We start from the raw sequence: 25,906 nt of genomic DNA, 5'->3' as shown, positions 1-25,906 counted from the left end.
TGGTGGCAGATGCGGCGAGCATCATAGTTGCCGATTGCTTGTTGGGTGCAATCGTCGCCACCTAGCGTGTGCAGTTCTCAACCACGTCAGCACACAGAACTGTGAAGCACTTCCGCACAGTCTGCATCAACCATTTCTTTTGAATAGGAAACGGGACAGCATTGTGGCCAAACACAAAACTTTCAACGCATGCACCACAGCCACGCACTCGCAACCAGCCGCCGAGAAGTATGAACTGCTGGAACAAACGCGGCAAAGAAAAAATGGTGCCTAAGTAATCACAACTTGTTTTACTGATTGCAGCGTGGTGACGCGAGAAAAGTAAGGGGGTCCCCAAGGGTCCCTCTTTAGGTGGTGTCAATACCTTGAATATTCAAATGTTGAAATTGCTGTAAAATACCTTCCAAGCTAGTATTGCTGTTAATATTTTGCAGATATGCGTATGTTGAGGAAGATTGATCACGCCGGCTATCTCCCCCACAAGATCTTGCATTGGTTTAAGGGGGCAGACTGGTTTTAGACATTTTTTTGTTTATTTCTTCAGTGATCTTGATTAAACTGCACAGCATTATGCAGTGTTTTTGGCTGATTTCAAATATTTTATTAGTTTTACTGTAACTTATCTTGTTCCTGAGATAACTTAAGTTTACTTCACACTGTTTAAGGCCCTCATAGCAAAAAAAAAAGTGCTCAATTAAGTGATATTTAAGATATGCCATCATAGACTAATGATAATATGAAATTATGCAAATTTCTTTTTTGTTTTTAGGCCTTTCTTGGTTACTTTACAGCAAAATAAACTTTCAATTTTCAGAAGCAGATGGAATTGTGTTAAAATTTTGATGAGAAATTAAAAAGACTTGCACTCTAAATTCTGCTCCCATACTTGCACTCTACAAACATACAGGTCTCCATTGCAAAAAGAACTTATACCTGCCCTAGCTACAGATATTGAGGCCTCACAATTGAACAGTCGTAAACTTACTTTTTTGAGAAAAATGGAAAAAACTGAAAACACAGCTTCTTCAAAAAGCAACAATCATGGTGTACATGTTTTGCAATCCTCATAAAGGTGCTCATACATTCGTAGCAGAGCTAACACAGGTGCTGGCAAGTTCTAAAGAAGCCTCGAAGTCGGTTCCCCATTTGTTTGCAGGTTTTGCATGTTAACAGCATCAAGAATCTGGGCACTTAAAATGACATTACATGAAGATCACCACTTTCTGGTGTGTGAAAAATTGCAGAAAGATAGAAATATACTCGCAGAAACCAATTATGTCAATTTGAACAAATGAATTTTTTCGTCACTTTTTGGTCCCAAAAACTAGTCTGCCCCCCTAAGAATGCTTTTATTAAGAAATGCTCAAGAGACGCACATTTCAGCGACTACAAAGAGCAAAAGACACCCAGACGCACGTGGTGGAGCAATGTGCCAATGTGTTTTATTCCTTAGAAGAAGAAGCCCAAAATTTTGCCTCCCAGATGTTTTCTCCTGGCTTCTTCGTGGTCCATGATTCCACCGGATGTGGTCAGCACAATGTAGCTGCACAGGAGAACAGAACACAGTGAGGAATCGAGAACGCAAACTCGCATTTACATTTCGTGTCACTCACAAGAAGCAATGAAACGGTTCCTTTCTTGAATTGACCGCAGAATGATCCTGATACTGGACAAGGGTTCACGCTGCTGCGCGACCTTTCTATCGTGTTTTGTCACAAATGGAGAGATGAAAACTTGGCAACGACAGATGCAAGGTCCCCGACAAAAGATGCACACTGCCACGCATTATTGTCTCAGCATGAAGGGTGCAGCAGCCAAAATGGGATTTAAAGCAGGCTACGAAGAGGAGTTTCTTTTTTTACTAAGCACGAATTACGAAACTTGCTGAACATAAAGGCTCACTGTTACACAAAAAATGCAAACCGTAACTCATGCATAGTGCCCGTAAACACTGCTATTTGAATAAGTGCAAGAGTGTTGAACTGCCCCTCAGTGCAAACAATGACAAAGTCTCAATAGCATTTGCAGAGCTTGCCAAACCATTCGACGAATGCTGCATATGCTATTGTGAACATAAGAGTTACTAGAGTGGACACAGGTGCTACGATTGTTCAGCAACTATGGGAATTATGGGTATGACATGAGTTCGCCTAGTCTTTGTGCTTGCTGGCGGCAAATGCACTTGTGGTTTCGTTTATTGCTGTGTTTTGGTTTTGTTTCAAAGAAAAGAACAAATCGTTTTTCACTTTGTGACCCGCACTTTCACTTTGTGTGGTTTGAAGTGGTAGGCCTAAAATAATCGTAAGGCAGTGAAGCGTAACTGCCAAACATTTGCCGATTGTGGTTTCGTGACAAAGCCACACGAAGCCAGAATGAACGTAAAGTACGAAGACTAGGCAAATCCATGTCATACCCATAATTCGCATGCTCGCTGAAGCGCTATGCGTTGCAGCCTTGATAGACACTAGCGGCAGAGTTCCTTCAATGATTGCGAATCTGCCAGCCTGGCGACCTCGAAATTCGGGGAGATTCGTAAAGCAGGAGCGAGCAAAGATGGTGAAAAAAAACAAACTTGCGTACTTCTTTGTTTGTCAGGGCCGCACGAACCCAACACATCGCTCCAAATGAGTGCGACCTTTTAGATGTCAGTGATCATTTACACGGAGCACTTGTGCATGAATAATTAAACTTGTGTTAGCAAAAAAAATTTAGCCCTTAAAATTCCCCTTCTTTCGCTCTTTCACAGTGAAGGTCTTGTTGGTCTCAAAGGTTGGATGCCTTCAGGTAGTACGCGAGAGAGTATTGGTCAGCTGCTAGCTCGTAAAAAGATCACGTGCTTCGCGACTTCAGCAGGAAAGAGAGACGGTTCACGCTCGCCGTCGGGGCAGTAGTGGTGCCAACACCGCCAGGTTTAAGTGCACGTATGTAATCCAGAGAGCGGACAAGGGGCGATGACCACCATTGCGGCTCGGTGTAGAAAACCGGAAGTGTTATGGTCGCTGCCCCCAGCAAGTCATCTTTTAATCCACTCTACTTTCTTCGCATTTAGTAATTTACAATTGCTAAAATAAAAACCCCCATGCTTTTCTAGGCTTTGTCTGCTGGTTCTGCATAGTGCAATAGGTGACGAAAAGCGGGCCCATCTAATTGCCCTGCTTTTGCTTGGAAGTAGCCCTCCAACTAATTGAAATTCGTTATGAGCCCCCTGCCAACAAGACAACACGGCTGCAATGATCCGTTTTCAGGTGCTGCTGGAGAAGCTATACAGTGATTGATTCACACGCGCGTTTTTCCGCAGCGATACCTGGGATCTCTTCAAAGACTAAGCACACCTGTTTTACTAGACTGTTTTCTTGTCTTTATTTTACGGTCGGATTGGAACGAACGGAAACTGGGTAAAAGTTTCACACTGCAAACAAAGAATTCAGCATGGCGTTTCAAGCAGTTCCCCACACCAAAATGCACGACTCAGTTTTAACCATACAGCAAAATGTTCACAAATCCAACTCGCACATAACACACTGTGTATATCAAAGGCTTGATAATTCCTCAGGAGACATTTCAGATAGATAAACTATTTTACATAATGAATAACAAACATTTGGAATTGCTTTAAAATTCCAATCAGATCTAACACACATTTAGGTGCAAATGTATCGCGAGGCTTGCTAGAACTATGCGAGCATACTAGCACAATAACTGTAACTATGCTGCTGATGCTAAGTTTTAAACCCAACCTCGCTTACCGTATTTACTCGATTCTACCGTATTTACTCGAATTGGGAAACGCACACCCGATCTCCACTGCGAAAAAAAAAAAAATTAAGACATCGATTGCAACGCGCACCCATTTTTCTCGCTGGCCCACACGATCACACCACACGAAAAAACGACTCCTTCCGGGAGCGTCTTCCATTTAAATATGAAGTACGTGCGAAGCTTGTGCCCATCTGACGTGTAACAGAGCATTGCCGTCACTGTAGTTTTACCGTGGACCGATGTCAGCATGCAAACTTGCTTCGCCCCCTTCTTCTCGACGGCTGTGGTGCCAAGCATGTCGAAGTAAAGAGGCGTCTGATTGGCATTCCCGATTTGCTCAAGCAGGTAGCCGTTGTTGCGCCGCAAGTTTAGAACGAACCTCTGAAAACTGTGAAGCTTTTCATCGTACTCCTCCGCAAAACGTTTCGCATATGCATGTTCCCCTTTGGAGGGAAAAGCCTTTCCTCTCCATAAATTTAGTTAGCCAGCACCTGCTCGCTTTAAACTGGCTCCGCATTAGACCTTTTTCTAAGACTGATTGCATAGCCCGCACTTGGAGCAGTTATGTCGTCATGGGCCGCTGTGCCGCTCGCTGCTCAAGCACATACTCGCCGAGGAGCTCTTTAATTTGCGGAAACCGACCCTGCTGTGGTCCACTGAAGCCTTTGCGTGAAGCTTTGCTGTCGACAATCTTCTGCTTTTGTTTCCGCCGGTCCCGCACGCACGTTTCGGGAACTCCGAATGACCGCGATGCGGCCCGATTTCCGTCCGTTTCTGCACACGCGATGACTTTTAAAAGCGGCATCGTGATGCACTCGAGTTTTTGGAGTTGGCCCTTCCACACCGTCGATGCTAATGCACTACTAGATGACGAACTCCTCAGCACACGTACGAAGTGCCGCACATAGGAAACACATAGGCAGAAATGGCCGACGTGCCATGCCAACGCACGTAGGGGGGGGGCCATTTTGGATTTGCCGATGGCAATAAATTGACCGTAATTTTTTTGTTCGTACTCTATTCTAACGCGCATGCGACTTATGAACTGGCTTAATTGGAAAAAAGGTGCGCGTTAGATTCGAGTAATTACGGTACTAACGCATTGTGTCAATGATGCAAAGTGTCTATCAAACAGATTGGCACACCTGAGGCCTACTTAATGCCCTGTAGCAGCAACTGCGTAATGTCACCCGTTCCCTTCACAATCCCTTCAATGGATTTTCCTTTTTTAAGTTAAAAGCGAGAAAATTTAGTGAAAGCACCAAATGCTGCAGCTCCTGACCAACAAACTTGTGTTTTCTGTTTCACCAGCTTTGGGTTGGGATAGGCTTATGGCCAGAGTGTGAACGAATACCGAACAAAATTTTTGATGCCAAGATTTTCAGCCAAGCCGAAAGGATGGATGCTGGAATCAATGGATGAAACTTTCATTTTTGGCAGGAACTGGTTGAAAATACTGTATTGCGCTTTTTACAAACAGTCGTGTCTACTGGTTGTGCCGCGAACGGCAGCAGGCGACGGTAAAAAACGCCGGAAACGGGCATGCCAACATTGCGGGCTGTCTCTAGCGTCTCTTGGCCAATCGAGCTCTCACTACGGTTCCCATAAACCACCATAAATGGCAGTGAAGAATGTCTCCTGCTGGAGTGAAGCACCAGCGCTCTTGTGGAAGAGAGAGAGAGAGAGAGTAGGATAAGATAAGGTAGAAAAGAGGAGGGTAGGAAGCACGCTGCATGCCCTCGTGCCATGCTGTTGCGCATTGACAATGCATCCAACTGTTCAAAAATATGTGAAATAAACTGTGCTCATCAGAACAGTCTTCCGAGCAGATTTTCGATGCTTATATAAGTTTTTCTTCCAATTTTTAACACTGAAGTGTTTGATGCTGGGGTCCACGAAGGCTTTGTTCTAACACGTTTAGCGTTACCTTGATTTTTATGACTGAGGAATTAACCATGTTTTTGGTCAGTATCCCAAGGTTACTAGGGCTATAAGGTACATTGTACACAAGGACTCGAAATGGAACTGCGGCAGCCGAGATTGAAGCTGTGTCTTCGTGCACACAGCACGCACTGAACCACCGCGGTGGCGTTTCCGCAGTTCAATTTAAGCACACGGGAATGAGGCTTACTGCGTATTCAGAAACACTACACCAGAAAGCTGTGAGAGCCAAACACCAAGTTCTCACCCGAACTGTCGGGACGGCAGGAGGTTGCGCATCCACGTCTCGGTGTCCTTCAGTTGGACGTCGAAGCGGGGGCTGATGACACCGCACTTGTTGAGCCGGCCGTTGAGGAAGACCACAATCTTGCCCGCGCGGTGATCGTCCACGATCTCGAACTCCCCGATGTAGCCTGCAAGATGACGACAACATACCGAGTAAGTCGTGAATTCTCAACTACTAATATATCATGTTCAAAAGTGCACGGGCATCTTCAAAGAGTGCCATTTAGTTTTTTGTTCACTCTTGACCAAATTCTAAGCCGATGAAACCAGTCAGCAGACGACATCTCACACGTCTGGCAGTGTAGAAGCAAGAATTGTGACCATAGGGACACACGCCAAGTGATTACTGGAGTTACTCAACTTGTTATGGGATCAAATTAAAAGAGAGCTCTGATGAGAAGTCGTGGCAGGTGTTGCCCTGCGGCGGCTACCGACTGATCAGCTGACACCATGCAAAACATGCATCACAACTCTGATGTCAGAATCCATGAATTGCCGCACCTAGTCAATGTGAGAGCTTGAACCATGCGGCCACAGAACACCATCTTGTAATTGAACCATCACATTTCGCACAACCGTCACAATTGTGAGTGTCCAAATAAGTCCGGTGTGTTTACAGGAGGTATGATTACGCCAAATATGACCCTGTCCCACAGTTACTGTTTCTTGAGGACAAAGTATCACCAAGTACCCCCAATGCACTTCCCTAGGCACCCGAAAGATTACATTTACTAGCACCATGTGAATTGGTCGCACCTTCCAAGATCGCAGGACAACGAAGCATAGAGGCCTTCACGTGGTTACAATTAAACAAGCGTCGCACGCCACAATACCGCCACAAAATTCCGAACTTAGCACGCTGTCGTTGGCGAACAACGATAGGTGGGCATGTGTTCAGACAGTCGGCGATTGTCGTTTAACCGCGAAACGACAGTCGATTAACACGAGATGGGGCTCGTTAACGGATCACCCGAAATGACCATCGCTCACATAAGACACAAAGCACCACGAAAGATCGAGATTACTTAAACACTATTCCGAGGAATCGGGTCATAAGAGGCGCGAAATGTATGACAATGCGTTAGAACCACAGGACACACTGCCAAGCGACGCGCTGCTACGTCCGCAAAGCATGTACTTCACGCCCGAAGTTTGAAAAGAGTTCTTACCGTGCTTCATCATGACTGTGAGGAATTTGATGATGACTTTTGAGCAGGGCCGAATGAGCACCTGGCGCTTGCCCCGCTTTTCTGCATTGTTGATCGACTTGAGAGCGTCGGCCAAGACGTTCATGCGCACCATTTTGTCTGCAATGCGAAACAAGGCGAACCAAGAGGTGAACCAAGCTGCCGGCAAAGACCGACAGCACGTCGCGACGTGACACACACACTACGCTCGCGGCGAATATGGGTCCTCTTTAACGGCACTACGTACGGTACGTGCCGTATATATTTGTGCGAAAAGAAAGCGCAACCTTTGATTTATTCGAGGACGGTGGATTGAACGCGGCAGAAAGCGAGAATTCGCACAGATGAAACGGATTGAAAAATGTTCGGGCGAATGATTACCTCCAGAGACGGTGGCGGCCGGGAAAAAGAGAGAGGAGCATTATGATGGAAAACAAATAGAAGCCTGCCTAGACGGCGCTGCCTACCACTTTATTTCAAAGATTTTTTAAAACAAGGCAGCCATGATGTAAAATGTGCTTGTGCTTTTATATACTTTCATTACAGCTACTTGTTTGTTGCTAAATTGTAGGTTTTCGTTACTTTCGCGACTGAATAATGCACTCATTTGTGTTACTGAACTGCTAGAGTACTACAGAAATGTCCTAAATTTTAGTTTTGAGAAGTACAGTTCTCGGAGGCCCACAAGATGCATGTGTGGCCTCCAAGATTAAACAATCTCAGCGCGTTGTGTAATAGGTGGGCAAGGGATAGATCCTATGAAAAGACTCTTCAAAAACTTACAAAAAAAAAAAAAGAGCGCAAAGTTCTGTGCAGCGGCTTCTCGAACGCGCCGAACAAAGCTGCAGCCCTGCCTACGCGCTGCCGTTTTTCTTCCGCGCTAATTATTCGGCAGGTCGCCGTGTCATCTTTCTTTTTTTGTCGTGGCAACAGCCGGACGTCGTAGCGCCGCCCCATTTGTTTCCGGAGTTTTGATCCGCGCCGTTCGATCAAACCGATGCCGTGATCCGCCCCACTTCTTTCCGTCTCTCCACTGCCGCGGCAGTCGTACGGATTGAAGAAGACTTGCCGTAAGAACCTCAGACCACTTGAAGACTTCTTGTAGAAGCCGTGACGGAGCCTGGCCAGGTGTTCTGTGGCCTGGCCGTCGTCTACAAACTGAAACCCCGTCTCATTCGGGACTGCGCCCACCGCCTGGGCGCACTCCGTTCGGCCAATCGCTCCGCAAACACATGAAATCAAAACAAAAGGAAGCGACCTGCGCGGGGCCGTTTCCCCTCCGCGGGATAATTAGCGGTGGTGCCCGCTCGGTCGGGGGTTCTGACTCAGCGCGGCGCCGTGCGTTTTTCTCTTGAACGCCCGCCGCTCTCTCGCCGAATGCACGCGAATGGCAGTGTCGCGGGTGGTCACCAGTCAACGCTGGTGCCGAAGGCATGTGCCGTACTTCGCCATCGGCGTGGCCATCCTGAGCGTGCAGATCGTGCTCGGGTACCTGTTCTACCTAGCGCCGGCATCGGAGTCGCACGCCGGACATCTTCCGACCGCACGGACGGCTGGATCGAGAGCGTCCGATTCGCAGGTGACCGCGGTCAAGCTTTCGTGTCGCGCGCGTGCATGTGAAGTGTTCCTCCACGCGCGTTGTAGTGCCGTTATTTTTGTCGCGGCGGCAGGTGTTTCGTGAAAGTGCGTGCTGTGAGCGCGTGCCTTTCTCCGGGGTATTATCATTGTTTCGTTACTCCTGGATTTCTCCGGGTGCTGTGGAGCGTGCGTTGCTTAGAAGCTTGTTTTTTCCGGTAGCGCATTTATCGCGAGCAATCGCAGCTAGTCTACATTGATTGTTTGGACGTCATGCGCGCACTCCACGTAACGGCGCGAGAGAAGACCCATAGGGAGCTTGCCCAAAAGGCAAATTGATAACATCCACAATGAACTGTTGTCTAAATTTGTACAATCACTTGGATCTATAGTTCGTTGCCTGAGTGATTCAGACAACACCAAAAAACGAACAGCTAGCGTATCACGCTCGTTGCCGGCGTACTAAACGCGGCATTGCTGCGGCTTGTATAATCTAGCAGTGGAGGCCAACACACAAAAACAGAGAACTGATGAGTCAGCCCTCTGAGCCCCATCTTGCCATGTTACTCTGCTGGGAGAGAGTACCAGGTTAATGGAAGAATAATGTCGTCGATGAGTCGTGTGACTGATTGCCTGTCATTAGCACAAACACGACAGCTGATTATTCAAAGGAGCAACCTAGCTCGACAAAGTGCAGACCTACGTAGTTGTGAAATTGCGCCACAACCCACAATGTTTGCGTAGCACGTCTCACCCAGGTGCGAGGACCCAGACTGAAGTGTTTTGAGATAGAATAAGAGAGAGACGAACTAGTTGGTAAGTGTTCATTCTCAAAGACGGGGCGTGCTAACACGAGGCACAAATTATTTGGTCGGCATTCGCGGTGTCCTGACGTCCTTCTAGTGTCCAAGTTTGCACAACCTTTCTGTGAGACTGGTTTGGCTGTGATGGTTTCAGAAAAACAGCATAAAGTTTGCTGCGAAGAGGTACACGCTGCGCAAAAGCAGAATATGCGAGATGGTATCTGGCTTGTGTGGCAGTGATGTAGGCTCCCTTAGCTGAAGCTTTCCTCAGTTGACAGCATAGCGCTGGAACACATGAACACTGTTGTTCTTTATGAAAGGGAACACGTTTACCCATGGTCTGCGCTCTGCGGTGGCTGCCTGCAGCACCATCAACCAACAAGTGAAGAAAGCACGTTCACTTTTGGCGTCATCTATGGCCAAGCAAGATAACGAGTCATGGCCAGTGTACAAGCTGCTAGATTACATTCCCTCAGCGCTCGCGCGGCCAGCGACATCGGGCAATTACTGCAGCTTGCAACCCACCCAAGTATCCGTTTTAGGGAAGAGTTTGCACTGCCTGAAGCTAGGCAAGACAAGCTTACGGTTTGAACAAGAAGTGTGAAATATTGAGCTCGACATGCGATGTTTAGATGAATGGTGAAGCATAGGTTGCTTGCACTCGGAACCTTGGACTGTTTTCTTTGTGTCACTAATGGGCGGAGCCAACGAGGCTGGCAAGGTACAAGCGTCATAGTATCATCTGGCATATGCGAGTTGCTGGTACCAACTTGCTGTACATATATTGGGTGCATGTTAAAGAATCCCAAGGGCTTCAATAAGGGATGAAGCACTTTAGCGTCGTGGCTTGTCGGTGTGGCGTGTCGTCGTTGTCTCGGCTTGTCATGTTGTCACGATGGCATCACTAAGTCTATGCATCGCGAAAATTGGGTAAATCCCACTACTGTGTGTATCGCAGGTTAGAGGTGTGTTGTTACTGCCTAATACTTTGTTTGGCTCAGCAGTGCCGTCAGAATCTCTGACGAAAGTTTACCGAGGTGTTCCACGTTTCTTACCTAAAATTGGAGACACAAAACGTGCATCTCTACAGTAATGGTATCTATTTGAAACACCACTTCTTGAAACATATCTGCAAAGCAATCGCATGTTTGTGGCTCGGCGGCAAGTAAAGCAGTTAGGAGAATAAAGATTTTTGCTGGGAGAAACATTGGCCAACACTGCATTCTTCATCCCTACCAAGGTGTCACGTTACTGGAGCTCAAACACCCTTCTTTACATGCTTGCCTTTTTTTCTGAAGCACTCCGCTATGCTGTGCCTCAAAATCGTGTTGTGGTTTTGGGACATAATGCCCCCCAAATCATTAAGTAGCGATTTGGGCTGCTCTAATGAACTGCATGGTGCACACAGCACCGTTGGACACCATGTCACATTGAATGCACCAAACTTGTGTCATGGGGTTTAAAAAACTTCAAGAAATTCTGTGGTTTGTTGTTGTTTATGTTTACATATTGCCCCTTCTGTCTGAGTCATGTGGCCTGCACTATTTCTGTGAATGAATAATTAAGTAAACAATTTCATGTTGATTTTCTTTCTTGTTCCACCAGGCCAGCAATGGACGGGAACAGAGTGCCCAGTCAGATGACGAATACAACGACGAAGACGGCGGGCAGCACCCGCGCTCGGAATCCCAGCGAAGTCCATTGGCGTCGAACTACGTCAACGGGTCAGAGGGCATCAACTGGGCTCAGTTGGGGTTCCGGCCCGAATGCGACATCGTCGAGAAAGACGCCCTCTCCGCGATACGGCGTGCCACCACGACTCGGTGCAAACAGGAGTTGGCGAACGTGACCTGCCTTGTTCGGCGCGGCTTGCTGTACCCAAGCGAGCTGCCGCGTTTTTGCAAGACTTCGCCAGGTAAGATTGTCGAGGCTGGAATGATTGTGCTCTCGAAGCTTTTGGCACGTGTTTGCAAAAAGGTCGAACAGTATCTTTCGAAATGGAAATCCAGGTACAGTTTAACCCTTTCAGACGCCACCTATGACGAAGTGCCTGTAAATGCGTCAAATTATCACAGCATGATTTCAAGGCCCTCTATTATCTATTGCAACAACAATAATTTTATAATAGATTGCTTTATGCATTATGTAGCAGTTAATGGAAATTAAGCTTTCATTAAATATCTACCTATCGTAAAGACATTCATGTTTGGTTCTTGCATATATAGAATCAAATGTCAGACTAGAAATATAGGGCAAATTGGTTTATGGTTTTGTTGATATTTAGAAAAGAAAAAATATATTTCGACATGGCTCCAGGGAAGCGCCACATCCAATGACTCGTCAGCTATGGTGGTGCCTTCAGAAAAGTGTTCTTATGCAACAGTACGGTCAAAGCTGAAGTTAAATGAAAGCAAGTTTATTAAGGAGGAGGTTAATTTCCTCTAGACCTCATTCTGTCTTGCACTTTTTTAACTCCTAGTTGACACAACTATCAAAAACAAGTGATGTGCGCAATTGTGTACAAAATGTCTGAAAGGGCTAAAGGGACAGTGAAGTGAAAAATAATTTTTCTCATCTTTGTAAAATAATATTTCACAATACGAAAATGTTGATGCTTCCAGCAAAAAAACTCTTGGTAAACTAGTAAGAAAAAAAAAAGAAGTAGGTACCAGCATTACTTAGTAATTCTTGCCCCAATTGGCGTGACTTCAGATTCTGAGAGCATCTACAAGTCCTATATAGCTTCTAATCGGTAAACATAATTGACGTCTGTGGGCGCCAAAGATTCAACATACTAAGGTTCAGAAAATTTCGTTGAGCCGAAGCGGCGAGAACATGAAAAATACACTTTAGAATTTTCCATGACGCCCTGCCCTGGGATATCGGTGCGAAATTTAAATAAAAAATTTTGACTGTGGTATCGCCCTCTATTAAAGAAACCCAAGATAGTGAAATTAGCAGTACTCAAGTTTTCACACCATAAATTATGAATCTTAACGAGTTGATTGCTTCGTTTTAGTGTCCCTTTAACTCTGTTAGGTGAACATTATAAATAGGACCAGGTTGTCATGGCTGCTAATCGGCTAAATTACCTTTTAGCAGCGCTTACGCCTTTGTGTACTGCGATGATTGCTGTTGTCTTTGGAATTAGTGCTGCTAATGTAATAGTTTGTGGTGAGGATATAAATGTTTTGGAGAAATGTACATCACAGTATACACCGTTGTCTGGAATGTATGTTCTTCTATATCTATTTTTCAGCACTACCGTATTTACATGATTGTAAGTCAACTCAGATGTAGGTTGCACCCCCCCCCCCCCAAATATACACAGCAAAAAAAGGAACTATAAAAAGCTTATTTTCAATGTCTCCCCCCCCCCCCCCCAAAAAAAAAACTAAATCGTATATTGGTTTGTTAAGGTGGCTTCACAGCAGTACTTAAGAGCTATGCAGAAAAGCTAGTTTCTCGGAAATACGCACGGACCATTTTTGGAGAATTTACAACTGATACTAGTTTTTGATTCGAGGTCGACCCTGATCAGGTAAATACAGTAGATGGATGAATTTGTCAATGTTACGTATTAAAGGAGCTTGTACAGTTAATAATTAGAGTTACTCTAGGGTACAGTACCTCTGATGAGTTACTGTGCTGTAGCGTAACTCAATACCTGTGCAGTAACTCTTTTGAGTTGCTGCACAGGTATTGCGTTTGGTACTGTTTTGTTATCACTTGTGCAAATGCTTTCGTTGGAAACGCAACAGTTGAAATCTTGTTAACTGTCACTTTTGCTTTAAACCCTGCTGAAAGAGTTCTCAAATTTTGGGAGTTCGAGTGAGAAAATGTATACCTTTCACACATCAGCTTCTACTTCAATGTCATAAAAATGGATGTTGAAGTCATTGGTGTCATCAGCATAGTAATTATTGGTATCATTATTGGTGTCACCAGTATAGTCATTATTGGTGTCATTATTGCTGTCATACTTAAAGACCATACAAGTTCGATTCATGTAGCAAGAGTGAATTTTGGGATCGAAGAAAGCTGAAGCCTTGGTAGCGCCACCCACTTTCGGTTAGTGTCAAGTTAACTGGGGTTATGGAAAGGGAAGTCTTCTGGCTAGTGGCACGTATCGTAGGAATTATCAAAACTGAGGAAGTTTGTGTAGTAAGTAAATTAGTACGAATGCTATTCCAAGTTTATTTGCACTTCTTTGGTACAAGCCAAGAAAGGGAGGTAAAACGGTTTATGCAAGCTGATCCTTGACTTCCAGAACAAAGTCAACAAAAAGTGACAACTGCATTATAGAAACGTAATGGAGACACCTACCTGTTCCAATTTCAGAATTGCAAATGATAGAGTGCCAGTAAGTTGCAAGTAACTTACTTGCTAAGAAAGGGGAATTACTGCATTCATTGTTTCGAGGTTCTCATCTCACATTTAGTGATATTTCTGATGAATGGTATTCGTTTTGTGAAATTCATCTGTAGGTATTGCATTTTTGCATGAGCAGAATGGCACCTTTCAGGAGGTCGCTTACAGAACTTGCACTTTTCAGTTTGTGAGACTTTATTGATTAAATCATCAAAGTTCGCTTATCAAAACTTGTGCATGTGTTAAAGCGGTAAAGACACCAATTTTCCGAAGTCGAGTTTACTCCGTTGCACAAATCTCCTGTGTACAGAGACGGCTATGAGCAAGTTTGAAGCCTGGTAAATGATAATACACTCATATCTCATCATAACAAGGTTGCATCTTATAAGAACAAAATTTGGTTTTAGCCAAAAATTCATTATAAAGGCTATTTCTGACACTGTATTGCAACACTAATATTCATTTACTTCGTTATAACCAATATTTTATTATATCTGTATTCATTATAGGTTCAAGTGTATCTCATTTTGATAATAAAGTTAATTTTCGCACGGCACACCCACTGACATTGACACTAGTGCAACGTCAGGCTACGGTACCAATTGTGGTGACTTCACATGCCTGTATAGCTAGTTATGATAACGTCGTGTACCAAAAAACACATACAAAGTGGCCACTTGTGTCTCACCGAAAACATTGAAAATGACCCCTTGTGGGTCTCTAAAAGCAGCTATGGAAATGTTAGTGGTATTTTATGTGAACATGTGGTGAGAAGCTCATACAGTGTCGAGATGTCAGAGCTCAGTAGAAAACGAAACTAGGTTTTAATATTATGTTGTGATAAATTTTTTTAGGGCATACTCAAGTTAGCCAATACGTTTTCTAAGCCCTCATAGAATTGGTCCTTGATTTGGCACAAAGAAAGAACTGAAAATTTTTGTGTCAGTACTCTTTTTATGAAACTTTGGTTGAAATACAACACAGAGTCCTTTCGCTCACAGTGACTTGCTGTTCAGCTTCAGGGCATTAAGTTGCACAATTTATATTTAACAAATCCTTTAGCGGCTATTCCTGCAGGCAAATTGTAGTTTGCAGCGCTATTGTTGGTGCTCATGTATGTTTTAGGGCGTACATGTCTATTCGTGTGGTGTGTGCAATCTGATTATGAGCATCGATAATATTCCAGAATCTTCTATACATAAAGGTGAATCTCTCATTGGGGGACAACATTGTAGCATTTATTAAGGTATGGAAAACAGTTGCCGCCAAAACACAGCCACTTATGTCTGCCTATGTTTTGTGATAAACCTTGCAAAAAAGAGAGACAAATTTCAAAAGATTACCCAAAGAATTCACTGTACAAACGTTCCTCGGTCAGGACGGGTGGTCGGCGCGCACCTGGGCTGCTTCCGCGACGACCGCAAGTCGCGCATCTTCGAACGGCTGGCCTCGCGGACGCGCTCCAACTCTCGGCGTCACTGTGTCGGCCTCTGCCTGCGTCTCGGATTTGCCTGGGCTGGCCTTCAGTATGGCACGGAGTGTTTTTGCAGCAAGGAGAGGCCTGCGGCAAACCTCACACTGCCGTCTCGCTACTGCGACATGGTCTGCCCGGCCGACGACGGCGAGTTGTGCGGGGGCTATCTTGCCATGGACGTCTTCTCGACCGGGTTGCCCTGTGAGCGATGGTGACGTCGAAGCGATGCATGTGCAGAAAGCTGCTTTCTTCTCGGGGATGGCCTAACCCTCTCTTCTGAAAACCCGTCGTCGTCGCCTCCGACGCACCGCTGTCGCTCTCCCTCGGCTGTTTTCTTCGAGGCCTCCTGTTGCCTTGCTTGACGAGGTAGACGAGGCTTGTGGCTTTCTAATCTGCTTGCGGTTTAGTGCTTGTATAGTGCTCACACTTGTATCTTCTTGTTAACTCCGTCATCTCTCTGTTCTTCGTTCTTGCATTCCTGTGGTTCTTCAGTCTCTCACATGGTGCTTGTTGTGGTGGATGGAAACTGCACCTTCTAATTTGCTAATAAGTACTTACAGCTAGTGCAAGCGGACAAAACACACTGGAGGCAGGATAAGATGACACTGGTGCCAAACTTCTAACTGGTAATTTAATCGTATAGCTACACTATCAGTGGCCATTGCAATCTTTTTGGTAGCCTCATGTCCAGCCCAAGTTTTTTTCTAGCATCTTGTAAACAGAGAGTCGGTTCCCCACTGTATCAGCTGCCTTAATTGAAAAATAGGCCGTTTATAAATTATGCACCTGTTGTTAAGTTTCATTAGACTAAGCAGGTCAGCCGCACTGCTGGTAGTAGAAATATTTTTAATCAAACTCTGTACCAAATAGGAAGTTCAGCACAAGCCCCATCTTTCTGTGACCTTCTGTGCACCATTTACTTGTACAGCTGAACGCTGTTCATGCCGAATTGCTTTGCTCGTCTTGGATCTCAACCTCGCTCGACTCTCTACATAGTGGCTTTGGCTTTCTGCGGCTTTCTTTCTGGGTACTGTCTCTCGCCACTAGCAGTGGCTTTCTCACTCTGATTTTGTAAGCTCGCATGCACTGTCCAGTAGCAGCTTCGAGCTTCAGCGTAGTGGGCCTACTGTCTCCTAGTCTTCTGCGACTTGACTGATCACTTCTGTGACCTTAGTCAACTGAGACTTGGCGCACTTTTCCTTGGCCAAGACCCACCACCCTCTAGTGATGTTGTGCGAGAACGTTTAACACTCGTAAGACTCGAGCGTAGGGACTCTTGCTCATTGGGCTGGTCACCTTAGTACGCCTCTCATGCGAATGCACCCTCCCGGCGCTCTTTACTTCTTGAGGTGTGTTTGTCCGTCAGAATTTCCTTCTGCTGCTTTTGCTACTGTTTGATCGATGTATTTCTTCGTTCCTGCAAACTTACGTTTATCTATGACTACTTCACAGAAGTCGCCGAGGAAAAGCCATTGCCAAACCATTTACAACATCTGTGAGAATTCTAACAACGTACGTATGTGCTGAAATCTCATTAACTATCATGTCAGTAAATACGCAATTTAGCGTAGTGGCTTGATAGTAACTTTTTAATAGTAGAGTTCTGTATTCTGGCAGAAAAAACCCATAGTATAACGCATAAATCCCTTGTCTAATGCACCTAGCGTGTGAATTGCAATAATCCTCCCGGCGTGCACTTTCTTCATCTTGGTGAACGAAGACCAAGACAGTGCAAAGGACAGAACGATCGAAAAGGAAACACAAACACGGTTCTGGGGACGGTACAATGGAGAAGAAAACAAACACGGTGCTGGGGATGGAACAATAGAGAAGAAAACAAACACGGCGCTGAGGACGGGACAATCGAGAAGGAAACACAAGTGCGGGGCTGGTGACAGGACAATCGAGAAGAAAACAAAAACACGGTGCTGGAGACGGGACGATAGAACACAATCGCTGTGCTGAAGATGAGACGATTGAGGAGGGAACAAAAACACGGTGCTGAGGACAGGACGGTCAAGAAGGAAACACAAACACGGTGTTGGAGACGGGACGATCGAGGTGGGAACATAAACGCAGAGCTGGGGACGGGACAATAGAGAAGGGAACACAAACATGCTGCTGGAGGACGGCATGATCGAGAAGGAAACACAGATGTGGTGCTGGGGACGAGATGATTGAGATGGGAACACGAATACGGTGTAGGAGAATCGGACTATTGAGAAGGAAACGCAAACACTGCACTGGACGATCAAGAAGGGAACACAAACATGGCACTGGAGGTTGGGACAATGGAGAAGAGAACACAAATGCGGCCTTCCCAATCGTCTCGTTCTTGGTGCTGTTTCAGTCTTAGTCTACCATGCAGCATCAAGCAGCCCAATCAAGCACACTGTTAAACTTTTCCTCGTTTTTAGTGTAGTATTGTAAGGTGTTGGGAAAGGGAAGCGAGATCGAGGCAGAGTGGTGTCTGGGTGAAGAGGGAAAGCAAAAAGAGAGAGGATGAAGGAAAGAAAAAAAATAAAGAGAAGCAAGGAAAGCCACAAGGGAGTGGGATAGGGAAGTGATGAGGAAGAGAGAAGGTTAAGCATAATATAGCCGTGTATAGTATAGTGAGGGGTAGAAAATATCAAGTGAGGGTAGAAAAGAATGATGTAAGGGTGGTAAAGGGGGAGCGGATAAAGTGTAACTTTGCCACATGTAGTATGATATATCAAGTGTGGAAAATGCCATTGAGGGTTAAGAGGAAAGAAAGGAAAAAAGGAGAGGGTAATGCATATTGTAGATGTGTATAGCATAATATAGCCAGAGGTGGGAAAGAGAACAGATTGAGGAGGAGGGAACACAACGAGCTTCGCTGTTTTCACAGCACTCGTGCGTAGCTACACCAATATTTTTTACACTCAAACATTTGCTAAGCTTTACTGACAAAAGTTTGTGAAAAAATGAAGAAACTATTCAAACATGCTAAATTGTGTGTAATAACATTTCAGCACACGAAATCGGGTTATCTAAAAAAACTAATTTCATAATTTTTGTCTCTTGTGTTCTCGAGAGCCTTGGCTAGCGTTTGGCAATGTTTTGTGACCGTGCTGAAAAAGTGTGACACAGTTCCTTTGAGGCAAGAGCAATGGTTCTACACAGGCAGGAACTGGCACAGTCCTTTATTAAAAAGCACTAGCTGAACCTATTGTCTTTTGAGCCGAGTTCAAGGCTGTCAAGATAACTTAAGAGAGAGGTTAGGTTTCGATGGTGGGGTGTGAGCATTGTGCAAGTGAATGGAGTGTCAGATGGAACTGTGTGTTGCCTCTTTTCTTAGCTCGTTCTCCACCTATATACGTTAAAGGTGTTCACTGCGATCTAAAACCATGAAGGCCCACCCCACCAACAAGTCGCACTGAATGTCTACCAGTTTGAAAAAAGTCATCTGTAGCTTTAGTCAGGGGGGAATGTGTTATAATTTCCTAACTTTGGGAGCGCTAAAATACAAATAGTGTTGCAAATTCTCAGTTATGAGTCTCATATGTTGTATTTCCTTGCACACAACTCGCACAGAACATTTATTGAAATTTAAAGGAAAAGTCTGGTTGCGGTGTAATACAAGAATTTCAGTGCGCAAGTTGGACTCATGGCACTGATGCACGGCATTACAAAGATAGTGGCTTTACAGCTATACGTGAAAATCATTGTTTTTATTAATTTTTTCACAGCAAAGCTATTAAGGCTGGCAGTTAGATGTCCGTTTACAGAGAAGCCCCACTGTGCCGTTGATATAGCAATTGCCACAGCTGCATGCCATCTTCGCTAAAATAGCCAAGCTGCCGCCGAGCAAGAGCCATCGCCGAGTCGTTACCATAGCAGCCACCACAGTTTCCTACACCGTGGCCTAGAGACAGCGTTTTCAGTGTATTCAGAGTGGCAAGCTCTGCACATGTTCTGGAGTCATCCGTCACAGTCTCTTCGCTGCCGTTTGTGCAGCCAAGCACGTTGGATCGAATCGCTGCGGGCGATCGGATCAGTGATCGATTAGATTACAGTGCTTCAGCACGACAAGCCGAGGATCGACCACCTTCGCTGTGCCAAGCTTTGCATTCCTTAGCACAGAAATCTCGGATTATTTTTCGTTCCTTGAAAACTTTTTTTCGAGATTCGTGGTTGGGGGTGTAGTCTACATATGCTGGAATAGGTTATACACAAAAGAATGCTTTGTACCTTGCAATACGAAAACGTCTCATTGCATACACATGCAAGTGTGGTGCACGAAACCGACTCGCTCGGGAATGCGTTGTGTCAGGATAGATTGACGCTGTCGTGAAGTAATCGACATTCTCTTCTGCTGCTATCGCCTTGAATCTGCCCTGGCGCCTACAAAGTGTGTTTCTCACATTACGCTCAGCGTGCAGTGATCACATTGCATGCCTGACGTTTGTGTATGAGCAACTTACCTGCCGATGCAGCTGTCGACTTCTCCTCCCTTCACTTCAGCTGCTGCTTTACTTCAGCGATGCAAGCGTCTAATACTGCTTCATTTCGGGACCTGTTCTAACAATACTGCTTGCTGCTTTGTAAGATTCCTGTACTAATAGCGTAGCTTGCATTTTGTGGTGGTCTCAATATGCAGCGTTATGTGTTATGTGATTGTCTTAGATCGGAGTGCTGTGTGTCCCATATGAGCAAGACAACAGGCCCGTGTTAGTGCTTTCTTTTTAAAGTAGTGCCAAGGCAGTTTTGCTCTCACCTAGAGCATTTATTTATTTATTGAATACAGTGTGTTGGCTATTATCTTCTACGCACATTATGTAATCCACTATGAAGGGTATTCCTGACAGAAGTAAAGAAAACTGGGCATAAGAAGCAAACAAACAAATAAGAAAGAAAGCCCAAATAAAAGAGCTAGGAAATCACACAAAATTTAAGAAAATCTTGAACAAATGCATGACTGTCTTCATTCAATCTCAATCCACCGTTGAGTTGTTGACCAAGTGTTTCAGTATTTACATACCCTCTGGACCAATTTGTATTAAAGTGGCTGGTGGTGAGTTTTTGTACGAAATGACAAAAAAGAAAAAGAAGCAGTTTGTTTTTGTTAAGTCGGGCAGATAAAGCTTGTAAGTTAATCCGATAAAACCTAGCACAGTAGTAAACCAGCTGTTTAGTAATGTTTGCTGTCAGGGGAGGGTATGTGGGAGGGGGGGGGGGAGAATGTTGGGTGCTGGCGAGAACTCTGGAGGAGTATTGCCCCCCCCCCCCCCCCCCATGACCCTCTGTACCGACCATGCCTGCAGATATAATTGATTTTCACCAATTACTGAAAACCTTGCCTTGCTCACTCTGAGCTTTTGAGAACTGTTTTGGGAACAGAGTCGCAAGGCTGACGCAGTCTCATTATCGTGTACCGCCACATACCTCCCAGCTGTCGGCGAAGTCACGAAACGTGAGATCCTCTGGCCGCTGGCGCCAACGACCGCCAAGACGCTGAAGCCGGCGCGCGTCGCCTTCCTGCTCTGCGTCAACGGCCGTGCGGTGCGTCAGGTGCTGCGCCTGTTGCAGTTCCTATACCACGAGCGTCACGTTTTCTACATTCACGTCGACGCCGTGAGTGCTCGTTTTCATCTCACTAGCGTGCTTCGCTTCTGTCACGGGATAGCCCGGTGTTGCACTCTCCGTGGGGCTGGCCCTTGCAGCCTTTTCTTTTTTCTTTTCTACGCACTGGAAAGAAGAAGACTTGAAACCCTTGCTATGTCCCCCTCAGGCACGAATCATGGACTGTCTGTAACAGAGTCAAATTTGCAAAACATTGCTCCAAGGCACTCCATATTCCAGTCCAAGAAAGACAGCAGGGCGATATATTGATTTGTGAATTTTTCTACAATTGGTTGTAACTTGGATGTTATTGAAGACCTGTGTGTTCTGGATTCCTCGACGTTTTAATTTTTCAAGGAAATCAGATCACAAGTTCGAAATGCGTGAACAGGTTTTTATCAGTTATATACATTCTGAGCAAACGAATATCATAGCTTCATAGTTCTAGCTTAGCTGCCAAAATGTGGCACATCAAGCAGCTCAGCAACCAAGGTAGTGTCGTCAGAAAAGGGAATAATGTGCAGCATAATACACTGCACTAAAGCTTGAATGAGCACCTAATGTCTATTCAGGAAAAGTGTTGTAATGTTCGCTCCGTGTTTCAAGCAGAGTGAAGCAACATACAGTGCAAGGCGTGTTTGTAGAATTGTGCATGTCAACTACAGAGTTGACGTGCACAATTGTACACGTCAACTATTGAACACTTTTACGAATACAACCTTGTTTTGAAAATATAGAAGTATTTCCGGTGTAACAATGCGATATTTTTAAACTTGTGTAACCTAGTTGTATCACAAAAACCATTGTATGAATTCAGAAAACGAAATCATTGGGTTATGCCATATTCAAGAACAAATTACGGCCCATGTCGATTGCAGTACCAAGTGCCTTGGGTATTAAATGTGTTCTATTCCTCAAAAACCCGAGTTGAGCACTCTTACAAAAAAGGCGTTGAGATAAAACATATTAAATAAGGGTACAATTATATGAGTATTATTTGTGGATTTCAAATTCATGTTTTTTTAATGCTGAATCGCATGTATGTATGAAAACTGTTGTATGTGAATAGATGTAGATATTTTGTGTTAATGTATAAATGGGAAAGTGTTCATAAGTTGTGTATACATGAATATTGTCGACATAGAAGCGTGTGAATATTTATTTTATTCTCTCTCTCTCTCTCTATATATATATGCTGTATGTTTTGTCGCCAAGCCAAGCGGGCAGGAACCTCGTCAAGCTGCTGTTTTGCAGCCTTTTGTTCTTTGCCCTTGCGTTTTCTTTTTTTTCTTGTAAAAAGGAAATGCGAAATAAACTTGAAACTCCGTAGTTGACGTGTAGCGAAGTGTACGAGGAGCTTTGCTGTGCAAATCAACTGGCCCAATGTCGTTCACAGCGGCAAGACCACCTGTACCGGTCCCTGTTGCCGCTGGAGTCGCGGTACAGCAACGTGTACCTGGCACGTGATCGCCTGGCCACAATCTGGGGCGGTTCGAGTCTGCTGGAGATGCTCCTGCGGGGCATGGCCTACCTGCTGCGCCGGCACCCCGGTTGGGACTACTTTGTGAACCTGAGCGAGACGGATTACCCCGTCAAGTGAGTCACTTTCTGCATCGCCATTGTTCTTAGACCTGAGAGCCATTTCGGGACATGATTGCTCGTTTGTTTCTTTTTTTATATCAGTTATCACGACAGAATTTATGTTAACAGTGTGATAAACCTATATTTTTTACATGGTAGTCAGATGTTAAAAATGTGCTAATATTCCGAATTTTGAAAATGCTTTTAATAGGGTTTGCTATTAAATTCGATTCACACTGGAATTTTCAATATTTGAACTATTTGAACTTCTAAAGGACTAGTACAGTCAATGTCTGATCAACAGTGGCCCCTTATGATTTTCAATATGCTTCTCCCTATCACACATTGGAGCAAAGCTGCCTTTCAGGCTCTGCTTCAGTCACATTTGTATTGACTCGAGAAAACACTGGATTTAACATGGGAGATGATAGATGTGTCACAGGTGAGACTCAATCAATGCTGCAACACCAAACATTTTTAGCATCCGAGATTTCAGATGTTCTTATATATTAATGTCTCCGAGGCAGATTTGGAACTCCGCACTCAAAGCGAGCACAGCCTTGTCCGCTACGTAAGTTGGGCTTCCACAGAAGTTGAAAGAGGATGAGAAGCTTAGAAAATGGCATCTTCAGTATAGACTGCTTATAACGTAAATCGTGGGAGTCGCGAATATTAGCGCTATAAGTGATATCGCACTATAATCAAAACAATCATTTCAAGGGCCGCATTTCTGCAAAAGGTGTTGAGCATGCAGCTTCGCGTGTCCGAGAATCGAAACTTGCGATGCGTGCTTGCTAGCATTTAAGTTTCTGAATTAAAAAAAAAATTTAACACCCGATGACACGCGTTGCCAGTAAAATGAACGCGAAAGGTGGTTGTTTAACAAATGAAAACACCATCACGGAAATTCCTCGACTACCAGACCGCCTCGATTATGTGCATTACAGAGAAACTATGTCGAATCATGTCCAGAATTGGACGCGTTGAAAGACGCCAACCATTCGATTTCACGGGTGTGCACCCAATTTAAGATATCGCAATCGAATCGCGATCCACTACTATTTGAGTGCTACATGTGCTGCTCTCGTTGTATGCATCACTTCCTGTCAAGTGCGGCCACCGCAAAGAGTTTCGTTGATTCGGTACCAAACCACAACTTAGATTCACGCAACCGCTATCGATCGAAGCGCAACCAACGCCGATCAGGCCTGGCTTGCCGTTTGGTATGTTGCCGCGGAATGCTTGTTCCCGACATGGATTCGGCATCAAAAAGATTGCACTAGCAGGGAACCAAAAACCGTGTGTGTGATACGAAGTTCGCGTTCGCAGCCATCAGCAACGACGGTCGACAACTCGCCAAGCTTATGTACGACAGCGCACTGGAGGCAAAAGTGAAAGTGCGTCATAAAACAGTAAAAGGTTTTCAATTTACGGACGAAGAAGCAAACGAGATATTTGTTGCAAACGGCGACGTCTTTTTCGACAGGAAACTGTTAAGCGCATGCAGTTGATGAGGACGAGATAGCACGTGCCACATTGAGTGGCATGCGGCCGAAGCCACGCTAGCGACGTAGTACGCTGTAGCCGCATCAGCTCCCGTGCAAAGGCTTATCGGTCACCAAGGCAACCGTCCTCCTCCCTTACTCTGCGAGCCCGCGCTACTGTACCCGCGCTGTGTCTCGCGGTCTTTTTTTTTTCATTTTCTTTTTCTTCTCCTCGCCCTTCGTTTAATCACTCAGTGTCCCCTCCTCCTCCGTAACGACCTCGTCGTTTGCATTCCAGCGACACACCTAGCACGCCTGCTTTAAAAAACGCGCTTGCTACCGCGTTTGTCACAAACAATTTTCGGCTACCGCATTATAACCGGTCTTTCATCTTGGGAGACTGCACAATAAGTGGTTTGCGTATACATGGAATTTTATGAGAGGGTAAACAGAAGTAGAAAAAAAACGCATTGTAAGCGGTTCTACGCTATAAACGGTTACATTATAAGTGGTCTACACTGTATATGCTTTTCATGTGTCATATGTTTTCGGCAACACTTTAGTAGCACTCAATCAGGTACAGTAAAACCTCGTTAATTTGAAGTAACTTGGGCCATGGAAAAAATCCTCGAATTAAGTGGGTTTTCGAATCAACGGAACATACAAAGAGTGAGATGCAAGGGACTTTAAATTATTCGAAGAAGTAATCGGGGCTGGTTGTTTGCTGCGCTGGCTAGATTGTGGCATCAAGGGTTGTGTTTTCCAGCAATACCTAGTCCCGATTTTGCCGCAAACACGGGGGAATGGCGGGCCTCACTGCTGCCACCAAAAAACAAACAAACAAAAAGACATGCTGTCTGGAATGTTCGCTTGCAGAAAATGAGACATCTCCACTGCAGCGCAGTTGTGAGACGCGGGCAGCACGTCGCCTGCTCCTCGCTGCGTCAGCACGTCGTGATGCTACCATTCGCCCATTTTTTTTGTCAAAATAAAGAATTTAATAATGGCCAGTGTCACGAGATCCACGATCTGTTTTTGTTTGAAAACTTGATCACTTAAGCTTTCGAACATAATTTTGGAAATATAAGTTGCAGGCAAGAACTCCTCCAGCAGTGCAAGTGCGCAAATTGCTCTAGCAATCGGCAGTTAGAGGTTCACTTACATAACGAATTCTGCCAAACTGTCTTGTATTAATTTTTTTATATTCCCAGAAAAAATTCGTACTTCATGACGAGCTTACGTTGCAAGAAGCATGCAATATGCTGCCCGTGCGTCACCGCTGTGCTGTAGTGGACGGCTTTTTTTTTTTTTTCGCAGGCGCACATTTTAATTGACCACGATACCGTTTTAAGGGTTAAAACTCCTAAAGGCCTGGGATTGTTCCTCCTAGCTCGTACGTGACCGCCTAGTTCGATGACTCACTCAGCAGGTACGGACAGACAGACAGACTGATGAACGAACCGACGGATTAACTGATTGACGGACGGACGATTCACAGTTTACCTATAAAACCCCCCGAAGCTTCACCCCACTCCCCTTTTTTTCCACTCGAAGTAGTGAGGCTGAGGGGCTTCAACTGCAAGGAGCCCATTATACGCTGCAGCACCCTCTCCGCATGCAAGATTTCGCGTCTAATACTTCTGAAAACATTTCAATTTAACGTGTGATCATAATGTTATGAGTAACTTATTTATTAAACTATATGCGATGCACAGAGCTTGGCGAACAAGATGGCGCCAGTGCATCAACAACCAGCAAGCGTCGTTGTCTTTCGCTTTCATGCAGCAAGCCTGCGGCGGCTGTTCTGTATCATAACACCCCGGTGGTACAAGCACAATCTCGGTGCTTGAGCTACTAGCATGA

The 25,906-nt window shown here is 45.0% G+C and overlaps 2 protein-coding genes across 4 annotated transcripts in view; one reads left to right on the top strand and one right to left on the bottom strand.

Moving 5' to 3' along the window:
- Positions 1 to 1,420: 1,420 nt before the first annotated feature.
- On the bottom strand, positions 1,421 to 7,661 carry LOC119179750 (small ribosomal subunit protein uS8). 2 transcript variants are annotated; one of them, XM_037430874.2, is made up of 4 exons: positions 7,554 to 7,661; positions 7,155 to 7,292; positions 5,948 to 6,113; positions 1,421 to 1,543 (listed from the first exon to the last, which is right to left on the bottom strand). In XM_037430874.2, the coding sequence occupies exons 2-4, from the start codon at positions 7,285 to 7,287 to the stop codon at positions 1,450 to 1,452; spliced, it is 393 nt and encodes a 130-aa protein (XP_037286771.2). In that variant the 5' UTR covers positions 7,288 to 7,292; positions 7,554 to 7,661; the 3' UTR covers positions 1,421 to 1,449. The 2 variants fall into 2 exon arrangements, with proteins under 2 accessions (XP_037286771.2, XP_037286772.2); XM_037430875.2 differs by having other exon boundaries at positions 7,460 to 7,568.
- Positions 7,662 to 7,948: 287 nt separating this feature from the next.
- The window catches only part of LOC119179715 (xylosyltransferase oxt-like), a 51,256-nt gene continuing 33,298 nt past the window's right edge, over positions 7,949 to 25,906 (top strand). The window contains exons 1-5 of one of the 2 annotated variants that reach the window (XM_037430834.2): positions 7,949 to 8,751; positions 11,156 to 11,465; positions 15,300 to 15,596; positions 20,809 to 20,990; positions 22,375 to 22,574. In XM_037430834.2, coding sequence (XP_037286731.2) covers positions 8,560 to 8,751; positions 11,156 to 11,465; positions 15,300 to 15,596; positions 20,809 to 20,990; positions 22,375 to 22,574 — 1,181 coding nt within the window. In that variant the 5' untranslated portion in view covers positions 7,949 to 8,559. The remainder of the gene's footprint in view (positions 8,752 to 11,155; positions 11,466 to 15,299; positions 15,597 to 20,808; positions 20,991 to 22,374; positions 22,575 to 25,906) is intronic. The other variant, XM_075869220.1, reaches the window with a different exon arrangement.

This window comes from Rhipicephalus microplus, chromosome 7 (genome assembly GCF_043290135.1).
Source record: "Rhipicephalus microplus isolate Deutch F79 chromosome 7, USDA_Rmic, whole genome shotgun sequence".
NCBI classification, from domain to species: Eukaryota; Metazoa; Arthropoda; class Arachnida; order Ixodida; family Ixodidae; genus Rhipicephalus; species Rhipicephalus microplus.
The sequence above is the reverse complement of the archived record's forward strand: the minus strand, read 5'-3'. Positions and strand labels throughout refer to the sequence as shown.